We start from the raw sequence: 27,946 nt of genomic DNA, 5'->3' as shown, positions 1-27,946 counted from the left end.
GCTAATGTAGATCTGTAATGGAATTATTTTCTCAAGCCAGAATTGTTTGAAATGGTGTAAGCAGTAGATGATTCCTGCTGACATTTCCCCTCTGGCTTTTATATTAGACACCCCAGATGAAATCTTGGGTCACCAATAGATTCTGTTAAGGTTAATTGTTTTATTTCTTATTTCAGTCTGGGTTTGCTAGCAGCTTGGAGGGTCTAAAGCCACATCATAGGAGTGTTTTGCAGAGGGAGGGAGTGGTTTTGGTATTCTACATGCCTTTTTTTTTTTTTTTTTAAAGTGTACAATTGTATATTTGAATTAATTAACTTAAGTTTTCAACTTGATAAGCTGTCATGATAGTGGTTTGAGGCGATGGAGAGCCAAACCAGAAGAACAAGCTTGCTGCATCCCACTTGGGAGAAACTGTAGGTCTGGTCACTTGTTGGTGCTGTGCACAAATTCTGTACTGAGGTTTTGTGCATGTGACTATACAGAGAGAAATGCAATGGCTCAACCATATCCTGTGCCCTCTCTGCACCAAAATTAAGGGAAAACCTTAGGTGATAATGAATTATACCTTTTTTTCCTCCTTTTTGGTTTTAAAAACTTTAAAATCAGAGTAGTCTTATCCATATAAAGTTGCTCCAAAACACAGGATAACTTTTTGAACTGATGCATATTTTGCTTTTGTGGAATGGGGAGAAAAGTTATTCAGGGCTAAAATATTGCTGCTTTTCAAACTTTACATTTTACAATTATAATTCTGACATCAGTGTAACATTTCTGAGGGTCTGCGTATTTCTATATCCTCTGCTACCTTCCGTTTGGAACTGAGAACTTTTATTTTGTATGTTAGCCAGGAAAAGGTTTGTACTGCAAATTTTAAAGACATTGGGAAACTACAAAAAGTGACTTGAGTGCTAGGAAGGAACTCTACTCTTATTTGGTAAAGTTACAGTATTAATTAATAGGATAAAAAATCTGAATGGTCTTTTAAAAATTCAGAATCCAGTAACAGAATTCAGTTATTCCAGCTGAAGTCTAGAAAATCTTTAACGTGGTCAACTCCACTACTTGGAATATGAGCAGAAGGTCAAGTCATTAATTTGTAAATGCTTGTTAATAATTTTTACAACCTCGCACATAATTCAGATGCTTTAGAGCTGATTAAAATAGCGATAAAAGGGTTGGAAAAAAATCCCATCATCTTTCAATTGCTGGCAACATATAATTCAACCACGGTACAAAACCTTTAAATATAATTGCGAGAATTTAACAGTTCGCACGTGCAAAACTTTCGCTGTTACGTAGTTCAGCAAAAGGCACTTGCCTGGAATAGGTATTTTCTGATGGCTGGCTGCTTTGGAAAATTGTGTGGTGTGGAGAGAGTTAAGGTGTGGTGGAGGAAACACGTGTTGCTGCAGGAGCAGTGAGAAGGCTCTGTGGCTGAGCATGTGGTCCTGGGAGGCTTGGAGGGAGGATTGGAGAGCAGCTCTTCTCGTCCCACCTGGCCAGGGGTTTGGTCTGCAGTCCGCAACATGAGAAATCAGATAGACCTGCTGGCCACTGTCACGGTTTTGGGAGTCCTGGAGCAAGGTAAATGTCCTTTATATAATGCTTAAGTAGTATTAAGCTAATTATACTGAACTTTGTGGGACTTGGTTCCTCTGTTTTGCTTGGAGTCTTGGTGGAATGAAAGTTGCTGTTTTCTAACATGGTAAAATTATGTTTGGCTGTTCACAGTGGAAGTGTCGTGCCTGAGGAGGTTCATTATTTAATAGGGACTAAAATGATTGGCAAACCTCAAAGCCAGCATCCTAGAAGGAAATGAAATTTAAGTTTTACTTTGAAACTTAATTTTAACAATCAGATGTCTTTAAAACATTTTCTGTGCTTGAATTTTAGCAGGTAATTTGTAACTTAGAGTGGCTGCAGGTAACCAAAATAAATGCAGGTTAACAAATACGCTGATGAAGAGGTCAGTCTACAAACAGATATTGTATGTATATGGAAAAGAGCATCATGTACGCATGTATTTCTCCTCTGTGACCGGTATCGTTATGTGTTCAATTCATATAGCTTAGCTGCACAGAGCGGGTGACAAGTGAGTTGACAGCACGCAGTAATTCGGAAACTAATGCAAGCCCTTCTGGTCAGAAATAGAAGCAGACATCTGCAAAGAAACTCAGCGACTTCTTCTAGTTTAAATAGATGCCTTTGGTTTAGACCATTCAGAAAGAAGCGGTAGTGTTGCCAAACTCTACCTCTTGTGTTTAATTGTGAGTCCTTTGGGCAAAGGCATCTCCCCCTTGGGCTTCAGGAGGGTCACAGAAGGGGACGTTCCCACCCCTGCCTGGGGTAGGGAAGAGCCCCCATTTTATGAAAATCTTCACATTTCTATGAGGGAAGGTTTGCTGGGGGGGGTACTACTGTATTAATTCACTATAAAGCTATCATATCTCTTTTCTTACAAATGAATGTGAATCTCTGAGCAGCCTGATGTATTTTTAGCAATCAGATGATAAATCTCTTAATGAAAGCATTATTTAAAACACAAATACTCTACTTGAAAAATACAGTTAAAGATTTCTGAGTTATCAGTAATTTCCCTCAAACCATTTACAGACAAATATCAGCAACTACAAATGGAAGGTACTTTAGTCTTAGGAATTTATTTGTTATTAAACTAAGTGGGGATGGAGGGAACGTTTAGTGTGCAAAGAGAAGACATGAAAACTTGAAATTGAGTTACAGAAACGTTGCTAAGCCCTTTCCATTGGGAAACCCTCAGTAGCCAATCCCTAGATGGCAGTTTTGTCACATATATGTGTTTTATGAGAACTTGAAGTATTTTTTAAAGGTTGCATTATGCTATGCAAACAGTACATAGGTGTGAAGCCAGCAGATAAATAGCAAGCACTGGCACCCTCCTATCTATGTTAGATCGGACAAAGTAGCCTTGTTTTGTGGTCTCTGCATGGGAAGCCAAGGAACAATTGCAAAATACTACAGGTTTCCTTTCTCTGCAGTAGTAAGAAATATGTGTGCTAATGTCACCTTGATTCAGAGCTGTGCAGTAGCTTTTTTTGCATCTTTTGAAAGGACATTCTGTGTGTGAATTACAGATCTGAAATTCATTCTGAAAAGGCAGAGCACTGAAACAGGGATGTGCGCCATACCTACAAATACTCTTCTATTACATCCTGATGTAGGAGACATAATTTAACAGCTGAGCTTAGTACAGCGGTGGTTGATTTTTGCTTTCTTCTTAGTTTTCTGGAAGCCCACATTTTCTACATTCTTTCAAGTAACTTTTCCCTTTTTAATTTAGTTATGCTCAGTTTAGCAAAGCTCTGAGCTTAGCGCTCTGTAGATGCGTGCCACTGCCCCGTGTTGAACGTCGTGCCCGAGAGCAGAACAATGCTACCTCAGTTTTGTTGTGTCACCCTGGCCCCCCCCTTTTTTTTATGGCTTCAAAGGAAGTAAAGCTTATGCAGTGTCACTGTCTGTCAGTCCCCAGAGAGCTTGTTGCCAGGTTCACTCAAATGTGGCAGGTATCAGCTATGATATGCTTGACAAGTTTGTGGACATAATCAAATAGAGAATGAAGGTCTGGCTCATAGTTCCACTGAGGAGCAAAGTCCAGGGAGAGCTCAGACCTTGTGAGCCGTGTGGGAATCCCCACAGGCATTTAACCTCGAGACATGAATCACAAGAAACTAGTTTGAAAGGTTCTGCAGAGTAGATTGAACTCTTTTCCCTAAAAGTCCATGCTGAGAAGGTTTGTACAATGTAGTGTTTTTTCAACGCTCATTCTGAGAAGTGCTTTTGGAGGGTGATTCTGCATCCTTAATGCTTCACCCATACACCAGGTTTGGCAGACAGCTAGCCATCCTCCAAAAGGCTTTCGCTTCTCTTGGGTGGTTGTTTTATATATTACCCATCCCTAAGCGTGAGGGATCTGTTGCAGGACTTGTCTGAATGTTTACCCCTGTACGCAAGCAAGATGTTAAGCACAGAGTTGATGGAGAGGTTGGGTCTGAAATTATTCTTACGGTGCTCATCAGCCACAAGAACGCTGCGTTAGGAAGGGTGCAGATGGCATGAAGCAGGATGAAGACTTTTGCCCAGCGTGGTCAGGCTTATGCCACAAGCTGGAGCTGTGCATGATGCAGTAACTTTAGCTCAGTCCATTTCTTGAGAGGTGGCTGGGACGAGACCCTGCGAGCATTAAACAGTTGTGTAGGAGAGAGGTGCTTATCTGATGTGAAGAGGAGGTGACAGCATGGGTCACAGCTTCATCATCTTTTTCCCAGAGCTCTGCCAGCCGCTGCTGAATCGCCCGTTGTGCGTTGCTGCAGACCTAAGCTGTCTGGTTTCACAGAGAGGATGCTGTGTCGCATCGTGCTGGATCTCAGGGGCAGGACGATATCTTCACCCTCAACCATAACCAACGTGCTACAAACAAATTGGGGCCAGGGGGGGTGGGGAAGCAAACTTGTTCCTGCCCACACTTCTCTCCCAGCACCTCTTATTTAGGGCTGGTTCACTGCACACGCTGTGGAAGACACTAGAACATGAGAATGTTTTCTTAAATGAATGTCTCTTTATTTAAATGAATGATATGTTGTGTAATACACAGGTCACATAGCATGAGATTATTTACATTTCTAATTCCCTTTTCTCTTACATATGTTCTCATGCTTTTCTGCAGGCACGCATAGATCTGTCTTGTCTTTAATCTTGCAACATCTGTCCCTACTTTCCTTTCTCTCTCCTGCTGTTCTGCTTTTATCTTTTGTTAGAGTAAGACAGTCTGCAAGGCAGTCCTTGCAGCCTGGCTCCTTGTCTCTCTGTTCAGTGCTCTGGAAATGTTGCTATGTTAGGACCTTGCTAATCCAAGTGACTTGCTTAGCAGCATGCTGCCACAGCCACCAAAGTAATTGGGTTTTATAATTTAGTTTTCTCGTATATGAAAATTCTCATTTTCAATAAAGGCAGCAATGTAGTAGTGCACCTAAGTATAAACACTTGAAACATCAGCAATCACTCGTGGGAGTAAGAACTTTCACCAAATAATGAAACAGTCCAAATCTTCATGTTAACAAGTTTTCATCATTTTGAAGTGACTTTCCGTGTCCCTTACAAATGTAGAAAGGAGCAATGTAGCAGACACCGAGTTAGTACCTTGGCCCAAACTTGGCTGGTAGCAGTCATTGGCAGCGTGTCTCTGCTCCTTGAACTGCTTGAGCCTTGGGGCTACCCTGCAGGAATTAAGTGGAAGAATTAATTGCCCCCTTCCCCATTTCCTTCTATTGCCATGATTACGAGCATCTCTAATGGACTTAATGACATCCCAGTGCTTCAGTTTGGATGCTGCTCTGTGACATGGGGCCATCCTTGTATAAAAGCTTTGCGCCTGCTAGGTATAGCGGAAAGTGTTATACATCAGACTGGCAGAGGGTGTATTAATACTCTAAACACAGAGCGCAAGATGAAAAAAAGAGAAATAATTCTGTGATCAGGTGTGGACTCGGTAAGATTTTAGTGTGTGTTGCTGGCCTTCCTGCAGGACCAGGCTGTGTTTGATCTGCTGGGGATCTGCTGCTGCGCGCTGGGCGTGAGACTATGCAAAGCGCCAGCCAGCACATCGGCTCTGCGGCAGGGGCACTCTGCCAGGATAACCAAATCTGAATTTAAAGTACGGGTGTGGAATAAATGGCACATTTATTCCAGGTTGTGTGTGACAGCCCTGGACTATGAACCGAGACAGTATCGGCTCTTTTTCTTTAACCACTTGCTTGATTCCAAACTAGATAAGGCTTGGCTACATCAAACAGTGCTGGACTGTTACTATTCCTGTGTTGTTCTTTTTTTAGCCTATTTTGTGCTGCAGGTGATCTATGCCCGGCGAAAGTACAAGATCTCCCCTCCCAAGACAACAGGTCACCCTGAATTTGAGCGGATCTTCAGAGCTCAGTAAGATCTTGACTTTTTTTGTGGTCACTCCATCTAGATATGACTTGAGTCAACTGTCACTACCAGCGAAGACTGAAGTCACCCTCAAGTCACCTTTTTGCTTATTGCTACAGATACTAGAATTTTTTTTTTTTTTAATGCTTTGCGTGCAGAAGTCTGAGTTTTGATTTGGAGCGCTTTGCTCTGGCTGGAGTGTTTCTGTCCATCCATGATAATTCTCCTGGCATTGTGAGACGCAGCCAAATTACGAATTAGTGGCTAATATGGAAGAGGTGCTGAGCATTAATGTGTTATAATCATTAAGTTTAATATTAATGTTGGCTCCAAATTGTGAGAGTAGCTGAAGCTATATTAATAACCTAATATTTGCTTGTAGTTTTTGCTGTTGAACTGAAGCAAAGGGCCTTGCTGGCAGAACCAGCTACAAGGACGTTTTAATTTTTTTCTTTTTTTTAAGCCATTGTACTGTGAAAGTCAGCACTCGCGGGCCCATGCCGAGGGCTGTTTCTTTTTGCTCTGTTCCTATGGAGAGAGCAATGCCGGAGCTAAACTGGAAACATTCTCAGATCCCTTCGGCTTCCAGCAAGCACCAGATTCCATCTTTCATCTCAGTCGTTCTGTTTCCTAAGTGATTGAAAGGAATTGGCCGGAGCTGGTATGAAGGGTAGCTCAAGCACGGCACTAAATCCTGAACAAAGCAGCTACGTTTCCTTGCCAGCGTGCGGGAAACGTTTGTGGAGTGACAAAAACACCCGCTTCGGTCCTTTTGCGATGCAGTGAAAGGCCAGCCTGCACGGAAGGCATCGGCCTTTGCTAGCTGGGTAGCTGCTGATGTGGCTTTTAATTAAATACTGGGCCGTGTGTTAACCGAGTTGTGCTGTGGGCTGCGGCGTGCCGGGAAGCCCTCCGCTGTATTCCACGGAGAAGGTGACCTCAGCGAACTCAGGTTTGAGATGGTATTTCTTCCTTGTGGTTTTTTTCCCTGTCCTTTTTTCTTTTCCCTGTGGAAAAGGGTACAAATGGATAATTTGTTTTGATATATTAAAAAAAAGAGGGGAAAAAAGGTACTGCTTTACTACTCACTCGTGGAAATCTGGCAGCCTCCCCTCGCTGAGGCTCAAACTCCATTTACAGCGTAAGGTTCTTCAGACTTTTTCCAGCTCCTAATCTGGCTCCATTCCTCAAGGCTTGGCAAATTTTTGGCCAAATGTAAGATTAAATTGCCTGGGGAATGGTAAAATGTAGGAGAGATCAAGAAACAAAACCATTGTCTTTAATAGCACAGCTCCCGTCCTTTCTTGCAGAAAATCTGTATTTTTGTCACTAAAAGAAAAAGAAAGGAAGAAAACGTGGCTGTAGATCTGATCACCTTCTGCTGAATTTGATCTGGGAGAAGGCTCTTTCTTGGAGCACGACTTGTGTGACACCCAGATTTGGGCTGTGCTCACCCAAGGGGAAGAGAAAGCTCTTTAATAATGATAGGGAAGGAACCTCTACCTGTGCAGCTTTTAAGCTGTAGCTGTACTAGATGCCTGTGAAGGTGCTGTGCGTGGGGCTGAGATGGAGCCTGCTGAGGGTTCAGCAAAGACAAATCTCCATCTCGGCCACGGCTTGTCATTGCAGGGTCCACGTGAATGCGGGTGAGGTGAACGCTGTGCATTGTTTGGGTGCTTTTCTTCTCTAAAATACAGATATTGGGTGTCCTTGGTCGCAGAAAAGGCCCTTTGTCCACGGGACAGCAATGCCTCTTATCAGCCCTTTCAGTTTGCTCCGACGTGCGTTTCCAGCTCACTTCTCTGGCCTCGGTTAACCGGTCTCTGACGTACGAGGATGCAGTTTTAACTCTCGTCTCTGGTTCTCACCAGGGTGAATTGCTCAGAGTACTTCCCGATCTTCATCTCGCTCCTCTGGGTTGCTGGAATCTTCCTCCACCAAGGTAAGTGGAATGGGGGGGGGGAACCCCAACCGAAACCACAAGCACAAACCAAAAAAACCCCCAGTTTAAATCCCATTGCGACTCGGGCACCTCCTCTCTGTACCTGTGAGGCTGTTACTTGGGGAAAGCGAAGTTCCCCTTGGGGCAGCCCTTGGTCTATCTGGCCAAACTCCAGCGTGCGCGAAGCCGCTGGCAGCAGCCGAGCTGGTCTCCTGCCCGGAGGAGGTTTGGTGGCATTGGCAGCCCTCGCTCCTCCGCTGGAGCCCGGCTGTCCCCCCGGCTGCTTCTCTTATCTAAGGATAAGGTCAGAGCTGCAACACAATACCCAAATCGCTACGTCAGAAGGAGAAACCGTAACCCAAACAATTAGTCATCCACCGTCCATCCCGTACCAAGCGGGTTTAGGGGATTTGGCTGCCGCCACGGGGAAGATGCGAGGAAGGACCACGGAAGGGAGCGTTGCAAACCCAAGTCCCGGGGCAACTTTGGGGGGCAGAAAAGTTCATCCCTCAGAAAAAGAGAAGGAAGAAAACCCGTTGAAGCTCCCACAGCGTTTTAAAGCAGAGTCCCGCTGCGTTTGGTTCTCGTGGCCGTGCCCCATCTGCCGGGGGAAGCCAGGGACATGGGTGACTGCGCCGCGCTGCAGCTCCGGCAGCGTCCGGGGACCGCCGGCCCCGTCAGGATTCGGCTCCTCTCTCCCCCGCAGGTGTGGCTGCTGCGTGTGGGCTGCTGTACCTCTACACCCGCTTCAAGTACTTCCAGGGATACATCGTGGCTGCGCAGGGACGGTTAGTACCTGGCGGGGGGTTTTGGGCACCCCAGACCAGTCCAGGGAGGCTGGGGGCAGGATGTGGTCCCTGGGGCAGGTTTCCCTCCCGCGGGTGGAACTGAAGGCAGATTTGCATCACCTCCTTCTCCTCCCACGTCCTCGTGGCCACGCCACCTCTTCCCTGGCTCTGTCTCGAAGGAGGGGGGGACACACCGAGCCCCCGCCCGCACGATTCGTGCCCCGGGGGTCGGCTGGTGGCGTCTGATGGTGTTTTCTCCCCGCGCAGGTTGGGGCCGCTGTACGCCAGCGCCTGGCTACTCTGGCTGCTGCTGGGGCTGGCGGCGGTCGGGCTCCTGGCACATTTCCTGCTGTCCCCCTCCTCTGCATGGATGGCAGCGCTGGCGCGGCCCCTCCAGCCGCTCGGCGCCTGGTGAGAGGGGCCGCGGCTCTCCCAAAACCCACTGTTCGCCCTCGGCAGAGGGGAGGGAGTCGCGTGGCACGGTCGGAGACTGACTATCTCTCCCCAGCTCTGTGCTTACCTTCGAAGCGAGGTGGATGCTGGCACTCCTCTGCTCGTGAAGCTCCAGTCTTCAGAGATAATTTTCCTTCTGGAAAGCAAACACTGCCCAGCCTCTGCCCCTGCTTCACTGCCAGGCTTTGTAGCACTCTCTGCTCTAAAACCTCTACTGCCTTTGGCTTTGCTTCACAGAGCACGGATTGACCCAAATGCTGTCATCACTCCTCCTTACTGCTGTAATGATCTATGTTGAAGGATCACAACATGGATATACAAAAAATAAATTCCTTTTCTCAGTAGAAATCACCTGCGATTGTCAAAGGTGCTTGGGGACTGGGTGTGAGAACATCTGAGGTTTAGGGGATTGGGTTGCATGGGAAAAGCTGCTGTGATCAGAACTGACTTGAAAGGATGGGTAAACTTGTCTAAAACCGTATCCAGATTTGGGGGAAAAAAGCTTGATTCTAGTCCAAATGCTAATGGCTGTGTTTGGCATTGACTTGAATGACCTTGACTCGGCACCGACTTCACTTATCACTGACCCACCAGTAGGACTTTGCCCTCTCTCTGAATTTCAACCTCCACTGCAGACTTGGGGTGTGCAGGTAACTAAAGCAGGCATCAAGCAGGCAGCTCCTTGCTAAGCTGTGCACGAGTATAAAGAAAAGCAACATATTTTATAAGACAACTGTTTCATGATTGCACCCTCAGGTGTATGGGTGCCCAAGCACCTTCCTTGCTCCCTGCCAAGGAAAGACGGGACCAACCTTTCTTTTTTTAATAACTGGTGCAGGTTCCTGTGGTGCTGGGGCAAAAAAATAACCAGTCTCCCACTGGGCTGCTCTAAGTGCTTTCCCCAGCATGAACAATGCTTCAGGAATATCTGGTATTGGTGAGCGCTGAGGAATAACTCCATTTTGGGTGTAGGGGCTACAGCTGGTCCCTGGCCCCCAGGGATGCCCACCCGTCCTGGGGAGGGGAACAGGCGGGTAGAGCCAGAGCAAGTGCCTCCCTGCTGTGAGTGACTCTCACTGCCACACCAAAGGTTTAAATTTAGCTTTTATTACAGTGCACATTATTTTATATATTTATATAGAGATGTACTTGAAAAATCAAATGTATCCAATAATAAAAAATACAGCACATTAAAGTAGTATAATGCATTCCAGTGTATAGCTGAAGAGACATTGGGATTTACACTAATCCCTACTATTTTGGAACTGGGCTACTTCTGCTATTTTTTTCCTCCCAAAAAATTCACACCAATCAATAACTGAAATAGTTATTTAAAAAGATGGTTTCTGCACTCAATCTCAAGGCATGAAGACACTGGAGACTTCACTGTGAGTTAAGGGGCTGTGTTCAATGCTGGCAGGCACAGTGTGGCGTATTTTTTTTTGTTTGTTTTCCCTGCCATAGTCATAGCTCCAACCCCTTTGGATTCGTTCCTCCTCTGCTGAAGGAGGGTCAGTCTTCACCCTCACTTAATCCTCAGCTGTGGCCAGGACTGTTGCCTGGGCGAAGGCAAGGCAGACCTCGGTCCCTGGCCGTCTCCATCCCGGCGCGCCTGCGGGGTCAGCCGGCAGGACTCAACGTGACCGAGCCCCCGCTCCGTCCCCAAATACAACCAGAGATTGCCCTGTCCTGGGCAGAAGGTGCTTTTCGTCCCCACGCCGGCTATAGCTCATCCTGACCCCAGACCGTCCCCTGTGTCGGCGTGGCCCGAGCGGCGCGCGCGGCAGCCTGCACCCACGAGGGGCCGAGGGAGCGCCCGGGCTTTGCCGGGGGCGGCGAAGCCAGCCCTCTGGGCGGGATATTGGTTTTTTTTCCTTGTTGCTCTTCTTCTGGAGAAGACGATGTCCTGGCCCCGCAGCACCGGCGAGGCGCCGCGGGGAGGAGGGAGCGGGAGGGGAGGGAGCAGGACCGGGGATCCACGTGTGTCCGTCCACCCTTCCTCGCGCCCGTTTCACTCCGCTTTTTTGATAAAAATCTGAAAGAAGAGAAGGCCGGGATCAGAGAGGAGCGTGGCGGGGGGGAAGGTGGCGGGGAGCCCCGGGGCCGAGGGGGGGGGGGGGGGCTGTCCCGCTGCCGCCGAAGCCCGGCTTACCTCGCTCAAGATGATCCACACCGGGGAGTCGGTCTGGATGGACAGCCTGATGGCTTCCAGCGGCCCGAAGGATGGGTCCACCTCGCCCTCTGCGACACCCTTGGAGAAGGAGCCTGGCGGGGAGAGCACAGGGGTGACATGGGGACGGTCCCCCGGCATCTAGCCCCCCCCCCATACCCCGAGGGGACCACGAGCAGCCATGGCAGCCCCCTGCCCGCAGCTCCCCGACACAAGATGGGCTGAAAACCAGCAGCGTGGACGTCAATACAGTGCAAAATGCTACACTTAGGGGAACAAAAAAAATCAGCTAAACAAAACAAAATGGGGAGTATTTGGCTACGCATCACTGCTGTGCAAAAGGGGGGGGGGAGCAGAGTGGCCTGACGGCAGCACCATCCTGTAAAAGACACGTCAGTTCAGGACCCATGGCATGGAGGCAAGTCTTATATCAATAGTTCTAGCAAGGTCTCGGTCTGTTGCTATGTCCCATTTTTGGGTGTGATTTTTTTTTTTTTTTTTTTTTTTTGGAAAATGCAACTGGGAGAAACCAGACAGCATGCAGAGGAATGCTAAAATGGCAAAAAGCTATGTGTGCCAGGGAATTTTTCTTTTATTTGTCTATTTAAAAAAAAAAGAAGTCTTGGCAGGGACACCAGGCCTTTACCACGCACCAGCAGGTCCCCATAGGCTGCAATCACTCATTCTTGTCCAAGGGCAGGACAAGAACTAAAACAAGCTCAGGTGGCAGGAGACAAAGTCCAAGCTGCAAGTGGTGTGAATACCAAGACAGGCTGCGGAGGGAGAGTGTGAAATCGCGTGTGGTGGAGGTTTTTAACATCAGGTTAGGCAAACGGGTAGTCTGAATAATTTGCTCCCAGCTCTGAGCAGAGATGTAGAACTGAAAACTACCTGAAGAGGACGCCTAGTCTAAGAGGGGAGGGAGGGCAGTGGAGGAGAGGAGACAGCGACAATTAAATCCTGTTCCAACCTGGCTCCTGGCAAGCAGGAATTACTCTTTGCCAAGCAAACAGCACTAAGGGTCTTGATTCCCTTGAAGGTGAGGATATGGGCTGCGTTATCAAACCCAGCGGGCAGTTTACCACGCCGCACCCTGCCGTACCTATCTGGATGTAGCCATCTGGCATCCTGCGGTATTTGACGACTGCGCCTCTTCCCTCCTGTAAGGCTTCCTTATCCGACTGCAGGCTCTGTGAGAAGGGAAGGAGCTTTGTGCAAGGCCGGTGGCAAGAGCCACCCCAAAGCCCCGATTAACAGCAGCAACCCTAGAGCCGCTCTCGCCAGCGGCCCTTGGCACCTCATCTCCCCGCCTGGCACCCCGAGCCTCATGCCCCAAAACAAGAGGACACTTGCTGCCCTCATGCTGCTGCTTCCCCTGCACCACCCTGGCTCCATCCCCTCCTCTGCAGCCGTCCCACCCATCTGAGCATCCCCTCTGCAGGCAGGGACGGCTCCCACAGCGACTGCTCAGCGCAGGATCTCCGCTCCGGAGGTGGTACCACGTCAGGTGTGACCCCCTGGCTCCCAGTCAGCACCTCTCAAAGGCACTCGAGTCTTGTAAAGCTTTTCCTGATGGCTTTAAGCAGTTCCCTTCTCTCAAACCTCTTTTGCTTCCCACTCCGCCCCCATCTCAATTCTCAATAAAACACTTACGTCAAACGGCAAAACCTCCACAGTTGTATTGAAGAGTTTGTCTTCTGGGTGCTCGATGTTCCCGCTGCGGAAGAAGAACCTGTGACAGAGACCAAAGTCATGGAAACCCACACTGAGCATGGGGCAACATGATGGCTTTCACCCCAGTTGAACCATCAAACAGCTCAACCTAACAGGCACTTTCTCAAAAAGCCCACATGCACGTGGTTTGTAAGGAGGCCTGCACCAGACTAGCTACATCATGGCTTGCTCACAAGCGCAGGAAAGCAAAGGGCTCCAGTAAACATGGCCCCACCAAAAAAGGGTCCGGTTATCCTCCTCCTGGAAGAGCACTGCTCCCTCCTCCTGGGCAGCCAAGCAGAAGACAGCCAAGAAATTCAACATGAGCCAGAAGAGCAAAAGGGAAGTGTCTCCACATGCTCCAGGCTGTCCCCACGTCCCCTGCCCCGCTGATCCCCTCAAGCACTGGCCTTTCGATGCGGAGCGGTTTGAAGAATCTGAATCGGATGAAGTCTCCGGCAGTGGGAGTGAAGGCCCAGAAAAAGTCCTCCCGCAGGTAAGCCTTCTCCAAGGTGAAGTGCTGGTAGGTTTTCAGGCTGGTGCTCACCTCCGCGGGAGGGTTGACGTGCTCTTTCCGCAGGGCCTGCTTGCCAAAGTCCTTGTCCTTGGTAAGCACAAAGCAAAAGGGCAGAAAAGGGTCATGAGCTGCTTTCGCCTGTGAGGAACAGGGGTCCCACCAACAATTAAAAGCTCTCAGTTTGCACAGCGTAGAAGGACGAGGGATGGAAGTGAGCTGGGGAAGGCACCAGACGGGGCGATGCATGGCAGGATCCCAGGAGGACACAACTCCAGGAGAGGCAGCGCAGAGCAGCACCACTGCTCTGCACTCTGATCCAGCACCAAAGAGCCTTTCATTGTCCACGTCTCCCCGAACACGTGTCCCTGCCCCAGGAGCTCTGCAAACAGTCCTTACACCCAAGGAGAAGGTGGCTGGGAGGCTGACGATAGCATAAAACAACTGGATTACATGCCCTCACAAACACTGCACTGCAATGCAAACTGGATTACAACGTCCATTTACCCGGGGATCAGACGGACACAGGACTGAGCACAGCCCAGGGATGTGTGTCTATGGATCTTGCACATAGAGCTGTGGGAAGCTTGATTTTGTTGATGTTTAACCACACACACACAATTTAAGCTCTTTCACAGCAAGGTCTAGTTCGCCTATCAATCAGCACATCCCAGGAACAAGGAGAGGGGTGCGGAGGAAGTCAGACCAACCCAGGAGTCATCCCACCAGGGTTTTTGAGTAGATGCTTTGAAATCACACCCAGACCATGGTTTGGCACTCAGGAAGGTCGGCCAGGGCCAGTACCAAGGCTTAAAAGCCTGCAGCGACTCTTGGTACACGTCACTGCCACTCTGAGAAGTAGGAGCTCCATGAGCTCCCTGTAATTCAGAACAAAACGCAACCGCTGCACAGAAATCCAGCTGCCACTGTCCCACCAGCTGCTGTCACTGATGTTCCCACCCCAAAACCAGCCAGTTCCTGGGTGCCTGCAGGCATCTGCGGCTTGGACAGGCAGCCGGTACCCACCTTCAGCTTCTGTATCTTCCCAGCCAAGGAGGAGTGGGTTCCCACGTGCTGGAAGAGGGAGGGCTTGAAGCGGATCCTCAGGTTTGCCTTCTGCCTGTCGCAGTGTTTCTGAAACGAGACAAGCCCGCAGAGCCCCATGCTTAAACCTCTGCGGTCAACTGTGACCCACAAAAAGAACGGACAAGGGCACAAGGAGTGATAAACACCCCTGCCTCTCCATCTCTATGCCTTTCTGTGTTATTTTGGCTTTAATTTGGCTTTAATTTAACCGCACTCTGGCGGAACCTGACCATGACTCTCGGCCGCTCACCCACCGGGCTCTGCTGGGCAGCCGGAGTGCCCGGGTTTAAGTGCCAAATTTCTCCTTGCCAAGCATAGCTGAGCAAATCTCTGTGCTGTCAGGTAGGGACAGCCAGGGAATTTAGTTTCTTTTGTCCTTGGCTTATTGGGAAAGCCTTTTTCCTACAACTCAGAGCTCGGGATCACCGATGTCTGAAGGTAAGTCAGTCCTGGGATGATTCAGAGCCTAAGCGAACAGGTAGCAAGTGTAGGCTCCTTTCAGACAGGCAGAGTTTTCAGTTTGTTGGCAGGTATTGTTAAGCAGGTGTATGGCACGTGCCATTGTCAAAGCTGTTGGCCTGTTTCACGCCCATCCCACCAGGTAAATAAACTTGGAGATGCAACTCCGATCCAGCCAGTGATTTTCCATGGGGTGGAGGGAGAGAGATGATAGAGAGGGAATAAAGGACAAAGGGGAAAACCACTGAGAGTGTGGAGACGAGAACTCAACATTTTAAAAATAGTTCATTTCTCTCAGTTTGGGGGAGCAGAACAAAAATACAGGGTTAAAAACTGGAGGGAGAGGGCATTTGTTTTCCTACTTTTGCTTTTTCCAAGAAAAGAAATGCATGCACACCCCTACCACCATCTGCTCTTGCAGCCTCCCACCCAAGAGAAACCCCGGCAGAAATCCCACTGCCGGGCGCTGCGTCACCGGCTGCCTGGCACCAGGCAGGGCGCAGTGGGGAAAGCCAGCCACACTGAGCCCCCGCGATGGGCTGCCCCCACGGGCCACTGCCACCGTGCCGGGAGCTGGGAAATTCCAGGCATGACCCTTGCGAGCTGCAGAGGACATAATCCCCTAATCCAGCTCACGTTACATTAGAAAATTAAAACTAGCCATGCTAATGGGAGAGACCCTACTCATTGCCAGCAAACCCAGATGCAACCCTATCAGGTCTGATCTCACTCTGGATGGGAAGAGAAGGAGAAAGGGGAACAGAGGGAGGTACAGCATCTCCTGATTCCTCTTTCTCCCCTTTTCCCCTTCTGCTAAAGAAGCACTTGCTGAAAGCAGCGTTGTCTCACCAGAGCCAGGAGGGGGAATGGCTCAGTTGGTGGTAAGAAGGTCATCCTTTCACACAGCTCTACCCCAGGTAAATCTAAAATTAGTTAAAAAAGAAAGAGCAGAATATATCCAGAGCAGGCAAAGCGCTTACCAAAAGCTCAGGTCAAACAAACTTTCAATCAAAAAGACAAATCCTCCCCACTACCAATTTGATTCTGCACAGTGGGATTTACAAGGGAAAGTCATGTTTGAAAGGGCGCTGTGCAGAGTTAATCATGCAAACAGTGGGGGAAAGGAGCCAGAAATCCACGCAGAAAGTAGGTTAATTTTTAAAAAGGCAACACATTTAAGAGGTTTGCAGCTTCCCCTGGGAAAACCTTGGCTCTGCCAGGTAGGAGAAGATGAGCGAAGATGAGCTAAGGAGAAGATGATCCCGCGCAGCAGGATCTGCATTTAATCAGCGCTCAAGCTGAAGATTTTGAAGGGGGGGAGCACAGGCAGCAGGATGGTTCCCAGCTCCATCCCAGCATCCCACCACCCCGGCTTCGCCCACGGCTGTGAGGACCCCGGGGGCTGCCGGACAGGCCTGGGGACCGCTCTGTCACACCTGAGCACATGGTTTGAACTGCCAGGAGGACACGATGGACATCATCTGAGACTGGTCCTGCTGCACCCGGGGGACTGGAGCTGACATCACAGCCTCTGCCAGGGATCCGGCCAAATTAAATCACATCCTTGCCCCGACTCTGCAGAGCCCTGAGGATGCCCTGTGTCCCCCCCAACATAGAAATCAGTATTTATCCCCAAAGTGACCACTTGCTCTGGCATTTGCCTCCACAAAGTAGTTGTGGCCACGAGGTCCATCCTAAGCGACTGGCTTCAAGCTCTGCACAGGGACTCCGCTGCTCGTTCTCTGCCAGGGGAGGAGGGCGAACGAGCATTTGAGTAAATACAGTATGTTCAGAGAGGAGACGGGAGAGTATCTGGTGGTGAGCTCATCTTACATTTGCTGTCACACACGCTCCTCCTCTGCCCTTCCCACTCGCTTTAGCCCCTTGCTGCTGCCGCCAACGGGAGTTCAAACGCAACCTCCGCAGGGCACGGGGGCTTCTGTGCTGCTGTCTGCAAGGCTTTGTGCAGGCAAACGAGACGGCAAAATGAAAACAGAGCCCATTTCACCCCTCTGCACCCCCCTAGAAACCCCGACAAGAGCTTTGTGGGCTCTGGCTTTATTTTGGCACACTATGCACGGCAGGCTTGCTCTTGGGTCATCTGGGGTGAGCTCTCTGGGCAGCCTGCGTGTGTGCTCCAGGTGGGTACGGTACATGAGCCCAGAGCCAAAGAGTTATTCTGGGGTTATAGTCAGCGAGCAGGGGAACGGCTTCGGGGAGAGAAGCACACCGGAATAAAAAAACAGCACAGAAGAATGGGGAACAGCTACTCTCCTCAAGGACTGGAGGAGGAATACCCTGTTAGTGCTTAGATGCAGAAATAATGCCTTTTCTGGCAGCTGCCAGACTACAAAAGCCTGAACTCCCAGGTCTTTGCTTACACAATCAGCAAGGACACCCTGCAGCACACTCCACAGGGAGAGCACGGTTCGGTGCAAAAAGTCAGTTACCACCAAAGCTCACAGAAAAGATCCTCTGGAGACACAGACCAAGCGTACATTTGCTCACACAAAACAGAAGGTTTCCCTTCAACAGAAGGTGTTTACGTACTGCATCTTTCTCAGGGTTGCAGACTTTCACCCAAAGGATGTGATCCAGCAGCCAGTCAATGGGTTTGTCCTTATAGAACATCAGGATGAACTCCACGATCAAGCTCAGATCCAGAGACTTGAACATTTTTCCTACAGCACAAAGAAAGAGAGAAGAGAGAGCAGCTACGGTATGAAATGGTCAAGAATCAGAGCTGGGAAGAAAAAAACTTGGGAGACTGGGCTGTGGAGGTTGGATGTGTGCATCCCTCTACGTAAAGGAAATAGCATGCAGCTCTGTTTTATGTACCAGTACTGCCGGCATTGCTAATACAGTTCCGGATTTAATATTCATCGCAGAACTAGAAAGCATTAGTGTCTCACAGGTCACAACAGTATCAAAAGGTCTAAAACTCTTCCATTCAGTAGGGAGAAATAAGGATGAAAAACATTCAGCCAGCTGCAGGACAGACCATTTCCTGCCCCCAAAACTACAAGTTTTAAGCCAGTCAAACCAGTATCCAAAACAACAGATCAAGCTGCTACTGCAACCATGTACTGCTGTTCCCAAAATAGTTCTGTGCTGATGTAAACTTCCTTTTTCACACTCTTAGGCAACGCCAGATCCCATCCAGCCTAAAAGCTACTGGTCACATCTAAGCTGTTTGGCTGTCGGCTGGGCCACCGACCAGGTTTATTTTTATTAAAAGTGAGTATCAGCAGTACCAGCTGTGAGGAACTTTCTCCCCTGTGCAAACACAGGGGTCATTGCAAAAACAGGGAGGGATCAAGTCTGAGTATTTTACCATCTTATGGGGACAACTCATCGGACCACGAGCATAAGTGTTTGCAAGAACCAGCGGGCACTTGTGCCCATGCCTGACGGGACTGGGGTAAGCGGGGGAGAACATTACCAATAAACCCCAGCTGAGAAAACTCCAGGATCATCCACTCCTCGGAGGGCTGCTGCAAGGCAAAGTTCTTCATCGTGCTGAGATAGTTTGGTTTGGCCACAATATCATCCTCCAGCTGCAAGAGGAAAGGACACTCAGTGCCAATGATCCATCCAGGTTCCACTAAGAGCCTCTCTGTGCAGAGCAATCACGCCGTAGACCGGAGGAAAGCTTTGGCACAGACCTAGTTTATTTCGGAATATGCTCCAAGCAGATTTTTCTCACCCAATCTAACAGGTAAACGAAACAAGGATTCCTGCCCTCCCTAGGCAGGAGGTCTCCAAGTCTAAAGCATCTTAGAAACCTAGCTTTTGAACCTATCTGGTTAAAACTTGCTCCCACTCTGCTGCATCACACAACTGGACGTGCTTTTTGCCCACTCTCAGCTGGGTACGAGCCACAGTGAACTCACAGGTACACCCATCTCCCCTCCAGCCCCAGCACCAAACCCACCTGCACGTAATATATGCCTTTGGACTGGGCATACATCATTAAAAAGCAGTAGTCAAGGTTCTGCTTTGTCCTCCACCTGCAAAAGACAAACACGATGGGAGCGCCGATCTCTCCTGGGATACTGGGCTGCACGGGGGAGCCAGCCGAGGCTGGGTTTAAGCCGGGAAGGTGACACAGTTTTTGGAAGAGGGGATGGTATATGACCTCTCCCTTTTGGTCTCCAACTGGTCAGCTAAGAGTTACTGGAAAACTCAGGGACTTCCAAAATGAACATAACCAGGGTTAAAATGACCCCCTCGCTCGGTGACAGAAACACTGCAGTACAAGGCAAGCCCTGCAAAGCTGGCACCAGTTCATACCCCCCGCCCCCCAGGTCTTTCCAGCTTTTGGATAAAGCAAGTTTAAGGGCCTCACCTGGCCCTGCAGAAGAGTTTTCTCTGCTGGAGTCAGTGGGAAAGTGCTGCAGCTACTTAATTCAGGGCTTGGTTGCTTTTAAGCTCATTGATTCTTACCTGACTCTCTCCTTGGGGTCCCCAAAGGATTCCCGCAGGTGGGAGAAATCAGGATAGAAATGCGGAGATGGGGAAATTACCTCCAGGAGACCTGAGTGTATTTCCTTTGGGAATCTGAGGGAGAAAAGCAGCAGTAAACAAATACCTCCATGTCTGACACATCATTTCGTAGACCAAATCACTAGGTAAACACGGAGCCGCAGAACCAAACAAAAAATACAGCCTCTAAGATAAAACTTCCCCAGTAGCTAGTACACTTCTAGGCCTCACCGAAGGACATCAGCAGGGACTGCCACGGAGTTTGAAAGCTGCTCTCTCCCTCCCGTGGTCTCTAATAGCCCCACATTCGTGTGCTCCCCCCCCAGCATTCCTCCTCCCTCCCTCCCGCACACACGGGTCAGCTTTAAGGACCAGCCGCGAGCACTATGTACTCTCCACAGGATTAAACGGACCTGCAGACTGGTGCACCAAAGAAAGGACTTGCTGGTATTAACGGCATTTAGAGATTTTCTAAATGCATCAGTAATTAAAAGCCATTTTGCAGAGATTATGTTATGCATTTCTGATAAGTTACTTAAAACACTGCTGTGCGGTAGTTAGGACAGCCAGCAGGAATTCCACCTAGTTCCCTTATGCTGATAAAATCAGCATCTATTTTCCCTATGATGCTGTTAAGAACCCTTTAAAGAGTCAAACTCAAAAAAAATGTCACCCATCTGAAAAATAGGTACCTACAACAGCCTTGCAAGCAATACCCAGAGATTACTGTAACTGTGAGAGATAAGCGGGAAAACCAGTTATTTTTATACTGCCTTTTTGAGAACATTTGGTGCAAGGCTGACTTCCTTTGTTTTTGTAGAGCCTGGAGGACAGGAGATGGGGCACAGGGAGACAAAGCAGCGAGACTGCCAAAAACTTCTCACTTATTTTTCCCTTCCTTATTCCCTCCTTGGGACTGGCAAGATTTTCAGCTAACATTTTCAAATCTTCTCTTCCTCAGGCAGCAGTGAAACAGAAGCTTCTCATTGAGCTGATAAAACCCGTACCAAAGCAGCAACGGCTTTCTCCCTCCTGCGATACGAGCTCAGCCTGCCCTGGCCCCACACCACCTCAATTCAATTTGGAAGACAAATAATTTCAGTGAATCAGGGAAGGGCAGGAGGCACTGGAGAGGGGGACAGCAAGAAATCAAATCATTAAGTCAATTAAAGTTTCAGGCCTTCCATGCAGAAGCACCCTCTGCAGCAGCGCCCAGTAATTTCATCAGGATCCATCGGACAATCAGTCCATTATCCCCCGATAAGTGCGTCCTCCTGCCAGCAGGCAGGAGGAGGAAAGCTCTGCCAGCTCCTGCGCAGCAAGATGGAGGGCTCTGTTTCAGCTCTTCTGCAAGTGCCCGGGAACACAACCCTCCCCGCGCACATCCCAGCCCCTCTCCCACCATTGGCTCGGGACGGGGGCGCCGGGAGGACGTGCTGCCCTTTCGCATCTCCTTCTTATGGCGACTGCGATCCTTTGGAAACATGCAATCGCAGGAGCTGGACGGGAGTCACAGCCTCTTCTCGCACCACCTTTTTCTTTTGCCTCTGAGCTCTGATGCTGTTAACGCCTGGACCGGCTCACGGTTAATAATCCATCACTGGCTTCTGCTTAAACTGCCACAGATGAAGCTGCAAAAGCCACTAAGACTCCGGGACATAAATAGCAGCTAGCATAAGAGACAAATGTAACTAGCGCCTAGAACAAGGGAAAAACAAACAGGCTGGAGCGGGAAGAAAAACGGATCACGGATTTTAAAGCAAAAGAAGGCAGGAGCATTTGGGCGTGCTTACCACACTGCCCAGTTGCTCTGACTCCGCAGAGCAGGTAGAGGGCTGCACTAGACACAGAAAAAATTGCCAGGATCACTGGAAATCTAAATAACCCATCTTCTCACAATGCCACAGGACAGAAAGAGCAAAATGAACCGGCATGACCGTGTGTGTTAAATACTGCGAGCACAAAGCAGCCTACTGGAAGCTACATACGGGATGGATTTTAGGACAAGCAGAAAGTGGAAGCGGCAATAGCAAAGACAGCCCAGAGTTTAAGAACAGAAAAGAACCCAAACAACAAAAAAAAATACAAAAAAAGGGAAGCAGAAAAGTGTGTATTTTCTCCTTAATGAAGCTGTTCCCTGGCCTCGCTACAGGCACAGACCGTACCGTCGTAGTCATTTGGAAGTGCTTACAAGTTTTTGATATTTTCTGCCACTCCAGCTGTGTACTGCGGATCTGTCTGAAAACAAAAGATAAGCAGTGTTAGATCCTTCAGATTCAGCCTGTGCCCCCTGTGGCTCAGAAATCACCTTGAACACACCCCGGGGGTACTGTCAGCACCTCTGTACCATCTTCATGTCTCCTTTATCCAGTTTAACTGCTCTCCCCACGCTAACGGACTCCTAGGAACCCTCCTTTGTGGCCAGTGTTAACCAAAGGGATCACACACCAAAATCCACCCCAAAGGACTCAAGACCCTGTCCATCTTCCCCACATGCTCTCCTGGCACTTCTGCCCCTGCCAGTGCCAAGCATTTGCACAAAGTGTTAACTTCTGGGATATTTATTTTTTTCTCTATACATGCTGGCTTTCATCCAAGTGAATACTCTTGGCAGAAAAGGATCTCCATCCCTTTTGTGAGAAAGAGGGGTCTATTTATAAGCATGCATTTTTCATTTCAGGTTTGTTTTGATGCTTTTCTTCCTAAAAAACCAGTTCGTTCCCACAATCAACCTGGCAACCCGTAACAGTTGGAGGCAAAGGTCAGCAGCGCCGCATGCTGCTATCTGTGGGCGAGATAAGTGCAAACACAGGGACAGTCACCAGACAGAAACCATCTGCACAGTGACCGGGAAAACAAAATCCAAGAACAAAGGGCAGGAGACCCAGGAGGCAAAAACCGTGCCTGTTTCCTGGTGGTGGCATTGTTTGGGGCGGTCGTACGGATCACGGGACTGCGTGTCCCGGGCGGATCTGCAGATGCAGCATCGCAGAAGCCGGGACCGGCTGCCGCTGCGCTCGGTGCTGGGCAGAGGTGAGAATTGAGACGCCAGGAATGCGTGTCACAAGCTGAGGACAGCACTTCCACGCTGGAGCGGTGACAAGGGAGGGTTTTCTCAAAAGGAAAAAGGTCCCTTTCCCAAACAGGGCTCAGGCTCCTGGTGCTGGACTGATTTCTTACCCCAGCGCTGCCAAGAAAACAGCAACGGGCAAAACAAGGGCAAGACAGACGCTCCTGGCTTTGGGAGCAAACGTGCAGCTCCACTCCAAGCGCCCGGCTGCCACCGAAACGGTGGGTTGGCGACAGCCGCGCCGGCCGGCTCTCCCCGGGGCTCCCCTCCGCCAGCTCTCCCAGACAGCCCAGCCGCCGTGGATGACACCCGCAGCGGTTAGCGGTGGCATTTGGAAGTGAGAAGTCTCCATCCCAAAAAGGACATTCAGTTGCCCCACTCGTCGTCCTGAGTCTCCAAGTTACCCAGCGTCTGCTCCAGGTTCACACCACCCTCTCCGCTGTTTATCCCGTGCCTGAGGAGCCCTAACAAGCAACACCAAGTGCAGGTACATCAAGAAATGCTTTGGGAAGAGGCAGAGCAGGCACAGCGGTGGCTGACGCTTGCAAGGAAGGAGGACGTCGTGTAGCTACAAGAGCAAGCTCGGCAAGAGAGGACAGTGACAGCGGTGGTGATCTGCAACAGCTACCATCGCTGTTACTGGGCTATGGCGCGTGTGCTCCTGCACTTCACGGTATCAGAATTAATATATTTGTTGTTCACTTCCCTCATCACAGGTACACGTGGAAAGTCAGGAGCTGCCATCACAGCATGCACCCTATTTTCAAGTCAACTGAAGAAAATATTACTGCAGTCTAAACCAGGAGATATTTTTGGTCAAGTTGCTTAAAACCTCTCGTGCCTTAACTCACCCACTGTGAAAACAGCCATCAAACCTGTCCTGGCTCAAAGCAAAATGACAGCCAAGACCAAACCTCGTTCCCGGGCACTTTGGGCTACACCCATCTGAGCACACCTTCCCCTTGTACAAAATACCAGCCAGAGACCCGACAGCCAAATGCTACTCAAAATGTCAAATTATGGGTAAACAGGCAGCAAACCCAGACATTTATCTTTGTTCCGCTCCCAGTAACATGCTACTGAGGTTTATCTTTCTCACCGGATTTCTGGAAATTAAGACAAATGCAGTTCAAGCTCAAGAAAATAATCCTGAGGGGAAAGCCACGGAGAAAAATAACCATCTAAACCCATAGATAAAAGCAGCTCTTGCGGATTAATGTATCAAGGCTTTTTAGCCCTTGGATTCAGCAACTGATTCCAGGCTCCAGACACCAGTATGAAGAGGCATATTAGTCTCAGCCCCAAATCAGCAGGCTCTTGGGTGTCGAGAGGGGTTTAGTGCTGTCTTACAGATACACGGAGAAACGAAGCTGCTTCAGGAGCAGGTCCGAGAGCTCCCCTAGACATGGCCATGGGGCTGCTCCAGCACATTTTGGGAATAACCACTCAAGCACCCTGCAAGAGCCATCACGATTTAGATCAGAAAGACAAATGCACGTGCCACACTGGCAGCTGCTAACACGACATGTTTGCCCGCTCGCATCCTGACCCTCTCTGGCCCAACTGGTGTTTGATTTTGGGCAGGACGCACCTAATGAGGTGGGTGTTGGTCTCTTTTCCCAAGTAACAAGCGATAGGATGAGAAGAAACGGCCTCAAGTTGTGCCAGGGGAAGTTTAGATTGGATATTAGGAAAAATTTCTTCACTGAAAGGGTTTTCAAGCATTGGAACAGGCTGCCCAGGGAAGTGGTTGAGCCACCATCCCTGGAGGTATTTAAAAGACTTAGGGACATGGTTTAGTGGTGGCCTTGGCAGTGTTAGGTTTATGGTTGGACTCGATGATCTTAAAGGTTTTTTCCAACCTAAATTATTCTATAATGATCCTGGTCGGACGGCAGCCCAAGGCTGGGCTTATCTGCCCCGGCAAGCGGCAGAGCGGACCTCCAGGTGGGCAGCCGTGCTGTTCGGCACCAAGTTCGGCAGACAGCGGGATGGGATGGGGGCCAGGGAAACGGGGTAAACAGGCAAAGCTCTGTCTTACCTCAGCGATGAGGACGACGATGACGGAGTCCTCCTTCTCCTGCTGCGTGAGCTCTGAGATGAGGGAGTTGAGGGTGTCGGTGAGGTAGGAATGCACCTCCCGCTTCACGCTGGGGATTCCCATCACGACGGACACTGCCCAGGGCCACGGAGAGATTTTAGAGAGGGGGGTGTGCTGGGACAAGACACTTTGCTCCGCTCCCATGACCGCCTCATGGTTCACCTGCTCGGTGCCACGCTCCGTCATTAAAAACCAGCCGTGATCAGCAGGTTGGCGGGTTCCTGGGCTACGTAGGGTTCCCATACTCCTGTCCCCCAGCCCAGTACCAACCAGCAGCACCCCAGTGCGCCAGGCTGGCAGGGCACCCATGGCAGTCAGAGAGACTCTTTCTTTTCTCCCTGAAAGACTGATGTCTAAGGCAACACCTCAAAACCCTCCCCCTCCTAAGGGCCTTTTCAGCCTGTGAACGGCAACTCCAAGACCACTCTTGTTCTCCAAACACCTCCCATGGCCAGAAACACCTCCGTTTAGGAGGGGCAAGTCAGCTCTTTGGCTTTGTGTTGGGATTTGGGAGCAGGGAGGAATCGTCTAGTAACCGAAGTCCTATACCAGATGGGATTTGTCTCCTAAGATGGGTTAGAGTCTCCATGAAGCGCCCTGCAAACTATGCTTTCATCTGACCACCTTCCAGGCAAAGTCTAGAGCACTCTGGAGACGGAAAGCAGCAAAAAACATCTGGCAGAAGCACCGAGAACATTTTAGTGCCAGTCAAGAGCACAGACAGCACTCCCCTGTAGACTCGCAGACATGACATGGCTTACCCACCCCGCGTGTCACGATACCACGGAAGCTTGCGTGATGCATGCAGCCGTTCCTCCAGTCCTGCTCATATCCATACCACAGCCAGGCCCGGAGGAAAGGGGAGGGACAGGCACCAAGGTGAGGAAGAGCACCAGAAGCAGCACTAATTCCCATTTACCTCCAGTGCGCCCCTGTCCCACATGCACGGCTGGCTGCAGACTGTTCTCCTTTGACAGCAAATGTGGCAAATGATGGAAGATGGTGGGAAGGTGCAGCACATTCTTGTTGGTGATATTCCACAGTTTTAACTTGGTTTCGTCTTAAAAAGGAAAAGGGAATAAATTGCAAGGCACGGTAGGTAGGAAGAGACTGCAAGGCAAAAAGCCTTTTTAGAGCAGCCTGGCCACCCGAGACTACTGCTGGGTTATAAAAAATCAGGCCAACCTTTAACATGCTACCACAAACCCAATTAAAGTTCAGCAGGAGCCATGAGGGCCTTAAAGAAGTCCCAAAATATTTGGGAAGGAGCGGGGAGAATGAAGATCAAATGAAGGTCAAATCGGATCTTTCTGTAGAGATCCAATTTTCTTCAACTGAGCAACTTAAAAAAAGAAAAAAAAGAACAAATAAATTGGCAAGGGGTGCTCAGCCAGTCTAACTCCTTCCTCTCCCCTCTCTTTGGATACCCATTTTCCATATGGATTCAATACAGCCATAGGAAACAGCATATATGACTCGCAAGAAAAAAAAACCCAAACTTGTAAGCAAGCAAATTGGCAAATATCCTCGGCAGAGGCAAATCTCAATGTTTAATGATGCATATGCACTTCCGATTAAACAGGAGTTTAAGAGTTCCCAAGTTCCTCTGAACTCCCCAATTTGCTCGCGCCAGGGGAGAGAAGAGCACATCCTGTCCGCAGCCCTGCACACACGCACACTCACGCACACCTCTCTACCTCCTCATTAGTAACTGCTTCAAAACAGCCCGAGATCCTCAACTTCTCTGTTTATTCACCAGATAAGCTGCTCCAGGTCCGGTTTATATCCCGCAGGGCCTGTTTCTCCGAGATCGCTCTCTTGATCTCCTCCAGGACCAAGTTGAGCTCCTTCGAGCGCTTCAGGCTCTCCTGCTCGGCTGCGTGCAGTCGGTCCCGGAGGGCGAGAAACTCCCGCTGGTAGATGTCCACAACGTCACCTGCGGATGGAAAAGAGAGAGAAACTTTCTCCTCTGAGCTCTGAAGGCTTTCAAGCCACAACAGCAACGCCCATCATTCACACCTCCCCTACCTCCACAATCCTTAAAACATGGATTTAGGGAGCTGTAGTCCAGCACGCACCCATTGGTGAGACGGCTGGAGAGAGGGCAGTTTAAGTTGCAGATCTACAATTAAAAAGCTGCTCCCATTTTTCTCTTTAACTTGGGTTTCTGGGTCTTATAGAAATACAACCCGGTTCTCTGTGACCAAAGCATGCAGCAAAAATAAGTTGCGTGGCAGTTCTTCTTCACTATATACTTGGAAAAGGGGAGTCAGCTGCTGGCATTAATTTTGCAAGCAACATTCTGCATCTCTCTGTAGCTCCAGAAGTTTGGGTGTGTGAGTTGGCGACTGCTGGAGTGAGCAGCGGAGAACTGGAGTCAAGTGAAAAAGAACTGAGAGCACTGGTGGTGATGGCCTGTTAAAGCCACGACAAACCCAAGGAATATCAGTATTTTTAATTGCCTTGCTCCTTGCTTTGGTTTCCTTATGGCACACAAAAGAAAGTTTTAAGAGCACATGTCAAAGGGCGTTCAAGTGGGTAATCCAGGAGAATCCTTGGAGAGCATCTCGAAGGCCTTCTCCAGATGGCATGGGGCATCTCCCGGATGACCCTGAGTGATAGAAAGCAAGATGCTGGCAGGGGGGATGCTGCTCAGCAGTGAGACAAGGGCAGGGACAGCACCTCCTCCAGCTTCAGAAGACAGTCCCAAATTCTAATGGCCAAAAGGGATTTTGGGAATCTAACCGCTCTGAAACACGGCAGGATAAAGAATATCACATGGCAATAGCTGCCTGGATGCTTATATAAATCCACGTATTTGGATATGCACCCTAAGGATAAATGTAATATATAAAAAAGAAACTTTTGATAGGGTAATAAAGCTTTTTATTTTGAAACAACATCTTATCACCATGCCCTTTTTAAGCAATAAAACTACCGAGAGCCTTCAGCCAGAACTAACTATACAATAGCTGGGAGTGGAATCAGTTAGCCATTAATGAACTTTCCCCGGCCATTATCTACTCCATTATTAATGAAACTACTCATTAAAAATATACTTTTATCTGTGGTCACTCATGTGTTTTCAGTAAGGCTATAACTCACAGGACTACACCCAAACCAGATTTATGCACTGAATAGTAGACCTTTAACCCAAACACGACCAGGAGAGGTAGTGACCAAAAATACTGCACTGGAACTTCT

General features: G+C 49.2%; 2 protein-coding genes across 3 annotated transcripts in view; one reads left to right on the top strand and one right to left on the bottom strand.

Annotated features, from left to right (window-relative positions):
* The first annotated feature begins 1,133 nt into the window (after positions 1–1,133).
* Positions 1,134–9,495, top strand: LOC115334117 (leukotriene C4 synthase-like). 2 transcript variants are annotated; one of them, XM_029997933.2, is made up of 5 exons: positions 1,134–1,584; positions 5,868–5,967; positions 7,833–7,903; positions 8,610–8,691; positions 8,959–9,495. In XM_029997933.2, exons 1-5 carry the CDS (start codon positions 1,527–1,529, stop codon positions 9,104–9,106), a joined length of 459 nt encoding a protein of 152 aa, XP_029853793.1. In that variant the 5' UTR covers positions 1,134–1,526; the 3' UTR covers positions 9,107–9,495. The 2 variants fall into 2 exon arrangements, with proteins under 2 accessions (XP_029853793.1, XP_029853794.1); XM_029997934.2 differs by lacking the exons at positions 1,134–1,584; positions 5,868–5,967 and adding an exon at positions 6,933–7,607.
* Positions 9,496–10,235: 740 nt separating this feature from the next.
* Positions 10,236–27,946, bottom strand: part of MGAT4B (alpha-1,3-mannosyl-glycoprotein 4-beta-N-acetylglucosaminyltransferase B) — a 52,802-nt gene continuing 35,091 nt past the window's right edge. Inside the window, exons 2-15 of the mRNA XM_029997932.1 lie at positions 26,499–26,678; positions 25,662–25,802; positions 24,683–24,816; positions 21,763–21,809; positions 19,533–19,646; positions 19,021–19,096; positions 18,529–18,643; positions 17,637–17,767; positions 14,568–14,675; positions 13,438–13,631; positions 12,968–13,046; positions 12,417–12,504; positions 11,297–11,409; positions 10,236–11,179 (exon numbers count right to left, since the gene is read on the bottom strand). Of these exons, the coding sequence (XP_029853792.1) occupies positions 11,156–11,179; positions 11,297–11,409; positions 12,417–12,504; positions 12,968–13,046; positions 13,438–13,631; positions 14,568–14,675; positions 17,637–17,767; positions 18,529–18,643; positions 19,021–19,096; positions 19,533–19,646; positions 21,763–21,809; positions 24,683–24,816; positions 25,662–25,802; positions 26,499–26,678 (1,544 nt within the window). The 3' untranslated portion in view covers positions 10,236–11,155. The remainder of the gene's footprint in view (positions 11,180–11,296; positions 11,410–12,416; positions 12,505–12,967; positions 13,047–13,437; positions 13,632–14,567; positions 14,676–17,636; positions 17,768–18,528; positions 18,644–19,020; positions 19,097–19,532; positions 19,647–21,762; positions 21,810–24,682; positions 24,817–25,661; positions 25,803–26,498; positions 26,679–27,946) is intronic.

Source organism: Aquila chrysaetos, chromosome 22, assembly GCF_900496995.4.
Source record: "Aquila chrysaetos chrysaetos chromosome 22, bAquChr1.4, whole genome shotgun sequence".
Lineage (NCBI taxonomy): Eukaryota > Metazoa > Chordata > Aves > Accipitriformes > Accipitridae > Aquila > Aquila chrysaetos.
This window is presented reverse-complemented; position numbering and strand designations above follow the sequence as displayed.

Excerpts from the sequence above, each read along its gene's own strand:
- LOC115334117 (XM_029997933.2), top strand. The coding sequence starts at position 1,527 with ATGAGAAATCAGATAGACCTGCTGGCCACTGTCACGGTTTTGGGAGTC. Across the intron at positions 1,585-5,867 it reads TTTGGGAGTCCTGGAGCAAG|CCTATTTTGTGCTGCAGGTG; the intron begins GTAAATGTCCTT and ends TTCTTTTTTTAG. Across the intron at positions 5,968-7,832 it reads GAGCGGATCTTCAGAGCTCA|GGTGAATTGCTCAGAGTACT; the intron begins GTAAGATCTTGA and ends GGTTCTCACCAG.